This window comes from Gekko japonicus, unplaced genomic scaffold, assembly GCF_001447785.1.
Source record: "Gekko japonicus isolate JY-2015 unplaced genomic scaffold, Gekko_japonicus_V1.1 scaffold7421, whole genome shotgun sequence".
Taxonomy (NCBI): domain Eukaryota; kingdom Metazoa; phylum Chordata; class Lepidosauria; order Squamata; family Gekkonidae; genus Gekko; species Gekko japonicus.
The window spans coordinates 9,421-16,163 of record NW_015168891.1 but is presented as its reverse complement, the minus strand read 5'-3'; the positions used below and the strand labels follow the sequence as shown (position 1 = coordinate 16,163).

General features: G+C 49.5%; 1 protein-coding gene across 1 annotated transcript in view; it reads left to right on the top strand.

The window, feature by feature from the left end:
• Positions 1-1,190: 1,190 nt before the first annotated feature.
• Positions 1,191-6,743, top strand: part of LOC107114332 (solute carrier family 12 member 9-like) — a gene marked incomplete at its 5' end in the record, with an annotated part of 8,086 nt that continues 2,533 nt past the window's right edge. Inside the window, one exon of the mRNA XM_015415776.1 lies at positions 1,191-1,337. Coding sequence (XP_015271262.1) covers positions 1,191-1,337 — 147 coding nt within the window. The remainder of the gene's footprint in view (positions 1,338-6,743) is intronic.

Genomic DNA, 6,743 nt, shown 5'->3' with positions numbered 1-6,743 from the left:
CGATGCGAGGACACGCCGCAGTCTGAGCCATCTGCGGTTCATGTCAGTGCGACTCCCAGCTACGGTAGATGGAAACAGGCCCTGCCCGGCCGTTGATTCTGCTGCGGAGGTTACGGAATGCTGACGAACATTCCAACAGGTGGTGCTGTTTGTGGGGAGGGGATCCACCAGAAGCAGAAGACGGTATCCGTACCAACCTGTCAGTCTGTGGGAATGTTGCGGATGTGGGAGCAGCTTGTCTGAAAAGTTTTGTGCTTTGAGTTTTATAGATACCCGTATGAGTGTGCTCGCACACACACACATGGGAGAGGGGAGGGGCTGTGGCTCAGTGGCAGAGCCTCCGTTCGGCATGCAGAAGGCCCCAGGTTCAATCCCCGGCATCTCCAGTTAGGACCAGGCAGTAGGTGATGTGAAAGAAACTCTGGAAATTCATAAACACAGTGTCAACAGGAAAGAAGAGAGTTTAAAAATAAATAGGGCATGGGGAACTCCTACAAAATAAAGACTCAGCTCTACCCCATCTCAGGTGGAGATCTTTCCCATCCCCTCCTGCCTGGTCCTGTTAACTGGAGATGCCGGGGACTGAACCTGGGACCTTCTGCATGCCAGGCAGAAGTTCTTCCACTGAGCCACGGCCTCTCTTTACAGCTCTCCAGGGTCTCAGGCTGAGGTCTTTCCCATCACCTCCTGCCTGGTCCTTTTAACTGGAGATGCAGGGGATTGAACCTGGGACCTTCTGCATGCCAGGCAGAGGCTCTTCCACTGAGCCACAGCCCCTCTTTACAGCTCTCCAGGGTCTCAGGCTGAGGTCTTTCCCATCACCTCCTGCCTGGTCCTTTTAACTGGAGGTGCTGGGGATTGAACCTGGGACCTTCTGCATGCCAGGCAGAGGCTCTTCCACTGAACCACAGCCCCTCTTTACAGCTCTCCAGGGTCTCAGGCTGAGGTCTTTCCCACCACCTCCTGCCTGGTCCTTTTAACTGGAGGTGCCAGGGATTGAACCTGGGACCTTCTGCATGCCAAGCAGAGGCTCTTCCACTGAGGCACAGACCCTCCCCCCCTAAGTCCCGGCTTTCCCCCCCTCCTTATCCACCCCTGCATGTCCAAACGCTAGGCCAGGCTTTCTGCTTTTGTCTCCTTTTCCCCTGAGTCTCGAGGGCCAACGGCTAATGCTCTGCCCCTGCTCTCAGACTGCCTGCCCGCCGATCCCCTGCCGGCCCAGTCCGACTCGTGGCTGCAGCTCGTGGACAAGCTGAACATCAAGGCATTTGTCAACCTGACCCTGTCCGACTCCATCCGGCACGGCACGCAGCAGCTCCTCTTCATCTCGGGCTTGGGTGAGTGGTCTTCCGGTCTGGGCCGTAGACTTTGGGGAGTGGGTGGGGGGCAAGCAATGCTCCCTCTAAGCTGTGGAGTCTTGGGAGCAAAAATTCTACTCTGTGAGCTACTGGCATTAAAGTGAGCGAGCCATTTGGCTGCTGCCTCAATTAGTCCGCTCCGGAGCCGTCCTTCCTGAGCTCAGACAAAAATGTGTGAGCCGGAGGCTTACAAAACTGTGAGCTGGCTCACACGAACTCAGCTTAGAGGGAACACTGGGGCCAAGGCATGTGCACCCCATTGGCTTTCTTCTAGTCGCAGGGGTGCAAACCCTTGGTCAGCTCTAAGCTCTCTCTAAGCTGTGGAGTCTTGTGAGCAAATACTCTACTTTGTGGGCTACTGGCATTGACGGTGTGAGCGAGCGATCTGTCTGCTGCTTCAGTTAGTTTGCTCTGGAGCCCTCCTTCCTGAGCGGAGACAAAAATGTGTGAGATGGAGGCTAAAAAACAGTGAGCTAGCGCACACAAACTCAGCTTGGAGGGAACACGGATCCTGTCCCGATCTTCCTTGGAGAAGAGAAGACCCGCACCTGAGTGCAGACTATCCCAGATTTCCTCCCTAGCCCCTCCAGTTTCAAAAAAGGGGTCTTGCCAAGCAAAACTTTTATTGGGTTAAATGTTAAAGGCAATATTAATTTGCCTTGGGAAGCACAGGCGCTTTTTACGCACTGTCCCTGATTCTCCACGTTCCCCAGTTAAGGGGAAAATGCTGCTCAAACAAATTACAAAGATGATCTGACTCCAGTGGTAATGAGAGAAAGAAATTTTACTTACTGAGCCGCCTCGGCGGGAGGGCGGGGTAAAAGTCTAATAAATAAATAAATAAATAAATACTAAAATGGAAGCACATCTTGCGTGACATTTTATTGATTGATTGATTTGATTTGATTTTTCCCCGCCAAGGCAGGCTCAGGGTGGCTTACTTAAGAAACAGTAGATAAAACAACAGTATAAACAGAGGGGTCGCTTCGTAGAAAAAGAGATGCAGGAGCTCATTAGCATAACTTATTTGCATATGCCACACACACCTGACATCACCGGAAGTGTGTCAGAAGGCAACGCCCACTGCTCAGGCTCCACTGGTCTGTTTTGGGTTGCTAGCTATTGGTTTGGGGGGGAACGTGCAGATCTGTCCTCGCAGAGAAGGGAGAGCTTGTGCCTGAATAAAACTTGGTCTCACAAAGTAGAATTTTTGCTCACGAGACTCCACAGCTTAGAGGGAGCATTGCTCCTGAGGGAGACACATTGGTCTCCCTCTATTGGGCGAAGACTTATTTGTTTTCCTTGGCACAACCCCGTAACTGTTACTGGCCCTCATCCCTCATTCTGGTGTTATCGTTTGTATGGGGTTTTTTTGAATTATTTCATACGTACTTTTGTTTTAAACACCGTTTTAACGTTGGAACGTTTTGACGTTCGCCGCCTTCGAAGGAACTCTGCTTGGGTAGAAAGATGGGGTAAATACACGAAACCATAAACAGATGCGATATCACAGTATACAATATGCAGAAAGCAAGCAAGCACTGTACAAATAACGCAGACCACAAGTGCTCAAAAAGTCATGCAAAAAGAGTAAATGTATATGACAAGAATAACAAAGGACCACTTGTATCAGTAAAACCAAATTACATCATATAGTGTACAGGTCCGTGAATAGTGCAAGTCCAGAAATGGTACACGGACAAGGTCGAAGACTCCGGATTGTGATCTTCGTTTCGATAGCTCTTCTTCAAGAAGTTCATACTACTTCATAGTAGAGCCAGTTTGGTGCAGTGGTTAAGTGTGTGGACTCTAACCTGGGAGAACCGGGTTTGATTCCCCATGCCTCCACTTGCACCTGCTGATGTGACCTTGGGTCAGTCACAAGCTCTGGAACAGCTGTCCTTGAAAAAGAGCAGTTTGTGTCAGAGTTCTCTCAGCCCCACCCACCTCCCAGGGTGTCTGTTGTGGGGAGGGGAAGGGAAAGGAGTTTGTAAGCCGCTCTGAGACTCCAAGTGAAGGGTGGGGTATAAATCCAATCTCTTCCTCTTCTTCTCTTCTCTCATAAAGTACTCATAATGTACAGAAAACTTTATAATGGTGTATGTAGGAGAAAAAAATCCTTAGCACAGCACTCACAGTGTATAAAAGCCTTCAAACCAGTATTACAGGAAAAAACTCAATCCTATTGTAATCATTCAAAGCCGGGCACCCGATCACCAATAGAACAAACTCTCCCGACTATTTTACTGATACATGTGGTCCTTTGTTATTCTTGTCATATAAATTTACTCTTTTTGCATGACTTTTTGAGCACTTGTGGTCTGCGTTATTTGTACAGTGCTTTCTTTCTTTCTGTAAACACAATAAAGAAATAAAAATATTTGGTAGATCGGTGGGTATGTCTCGGTATAAGGCAGCTCCACGTGTTCGTACCTGACTATTAGGCCCGGGGTGGGGTAGGGGACTATATATCAGTGGTAGAGTGTTTGCATCCAGTTAAAAGGATCGCGTAGCAAAGGATGTGAAAGCCCCTCAACCCAAGACCCTGGAAAGATGCTGCCGGTCAGAGCAGACAATGCTAATTTAGATAGTCTGACTCATGGGGCAGCTTTCATGTGTCTTTATATGACCTTCTTTTGGAACTCCAGGTAGCGGGGTTGCCTTGCCTGGCTAGAGTGAGGTGTCAGACTTAAAACATTTCTTTCCACCCAGGCTTTTAATGGAACTTATTTGTACTGCTGCGGTTCTTAGATTGTCTTTTCATCTTATTGTGTGTGTGTGCGTGTGTTTATTTATTATCTGTTGAAACCGTTTCTGTGCTGCCTCTCCATCCACGTAGGGTCCCCCCGGCAGTGAACATCAAAGCATTAGAGCATTTAAAACATTATAACAGCATTTAAAATGTATATGTGCAATCCTTAAGAATGCAATAAAAACATAACGGATGTGCAGGCAACACCACCAGGGAACGGGGACGATAAGAGTTCATCGGTGGGGTACACCCAGCATATTTTGTTTCAAAAACTGATTGCGAGCTGTCTCGTGAACCCAGAAGAGTCGCAAGCAAGAGAAAGAGCAGGTACATAGGTAACAGTGTTCCCTCTGAGCTGTGTTAGTGTGAGCCAGCTCACAGTTTTTTAGCCTCCGGCTCACACGTTTTTGTCTCCGCTCAGGAAGGATGGCCCCAGAGCAAACTAATTTATGCAGCAGCCAAATCACTCGCTCACAACTTTAATGCCAGTAGCTCACAGAGTAGAATTTTTGTTCACAAGACTCCACGGCTCAGAAGGGAGCATTGATAGGTAACAGAGTAATAAATGTTTGCGTGACCCGGAGAGGTGGGGAAGTCAGGTCCGAAGAGCCTGTGGGGGAAAGGGAATCCGCCGGGTGCCCCCGTATCTTAGTTTTAGGTTCTGGCCAATGGTGGAAGACCACTCGTGAACATAAACCAAGGACGCTGGCCAGTCAAAGCACAGCCACGGTGCCTCTTGTGATGGCGGCCATTTTGGGAGGAGCTAAATCTGTTAAAGATAGTTAGAATCATATAATCATAGAATTGGAAGGGATATCCAAGGTCATCTAGTCCAGCCCAATGCTCCCTCTTAGCTGTGGAGTCTTGTGAGCTACTGGCATTAAAGCTGTGAGCGAGTGACTTGGCTGCTGCATAAACTAGTTCGCTCTGGAGCCCTCCTTCCTGAGCGAAGACAAAAATGTGTGAGCCGGAGGCTAAAAAACTGTGGGCTAGCTCACACTCACTGGTCCAACCCAGGGCCGTAGCCAGGATTTTGTAATCCGGGGGGCCTTTAAATAAGTTGGGGGGCACTGATGTCATAAAATGCAAAATAAAATTAAAACAACATTTAAAAACTCATTTTTGCAGCATTCGCAGTCTGCTTGCCTACGCGGGGAAGCAAGCTGCGCTCGGTGAAGGGGCGGCGGTGGGGAGTCCTCAAGGTGGCCCAGAGAGTTGGGGGGCCTGGGTGGAAGTCAGGGGGGCTTGGATGGAAGTCAGGGGGTCAGGCCCCGAAATGCCCCACTGTAGCTACGGGCCTGGTCCAACCCCCTGCACAAGGCAGGAAATACACAAATACCTCCCCCCCACACACACACCAGTGACCGCTGTTCCACGCCCAGAAGATGACAAAAACCCTCCAGGATCCCCAGCCAAAGTGGCCTGGAGGAAAATGTCTTTCTGGCCCCAACATGGCGATCAGCATTTCCCTGGGCCTGTAAGAGAGGGCCACGAGAACTGAGGCACCCCTTCCTGCCCTCCCTCTCATGATCTGCCTGAGTTCACAGCATCCGCATTGCTGTCAGATGGCCAGTCCATCATTTCAGAGGGTAGCCATGTCGGGCTGCAGGTGAACAGCTAGCCTTGAGTCCAGTAGCGCCTTAGAAGAAGAAGATGAAGAAGAGATTGGATTTATACCCCGCCCTTCACTACCCAGAGGAGCCTCAGAGCGGCTTACAAACTCCTTTCCCTTCCCCTCCCCACAACAGACACCCTGTGAGGTAGGTGGGGCTGACAGAAACGGCTCTTTTTCAAGGACAGCTCTTGTCAGAACTAGGGCTTGCCCAAGGTCAGCCAGCCAGGTGCAAGTGGAGGAGTGGGGGAATCAAACCCGACTCTCCCGGATTAGAGTCTGCGCACTTCACCACGACACCAAACTGGCCTTAGAGACAAACAAGATTTTGGCAGCATAAGCTTTCAAGGGTCAACACTCTCCATGTCAGTATCTGACAAAGAGAGCTTTTACTCTCGACAGCTTACACCCCGGGAATACACCGGTCTCTAAGGTGCAACTGAGGGAACCGCCTTTCCCCATGTAGACCCCAGAGAGCACCATGGTCAGGGTCACAAAACCAATTGGCCCTCCCAGGCCCCAAAGACCCCAGGTTGGCGGTAACTAGGGCCAGGGCCTTCTCGGTGGTGGCTCCATACTGGTGGAACGAGCTCCCGGAAGAGATGAGGGCCCTGCGGGACCTTTGACGGTTCCGCAGGGCCTGCAAGACGGAGCTCTTCCACCAGGCTTTCGACTAGGAGCCGCCGCCACTATCGATAACGACTGAAAACTGTAGAGCCTGGTCCCCGGTCGGTTACTGACAGCCTGGGGAAGATCAATGAGCCGTATACTTAAAACGACTGATGGGATGCACTCATGTGGCAATGCCACTGACATGATACCAAATGCACTTTAATATCGTCTTGTTTTAATGAATTGTTTTTTAAATGTTTTATGGGAATTCTGATTGTTCTTATGTATTTTATCCTGCATAAGCCTCCCTGAGCCTGCTCCACTGGGGGAGGGCGGGGTATAAATCAAAATAATAATAAATAATAACTATTATTATTATTATTATTATTATTATTATTATTATTATTAT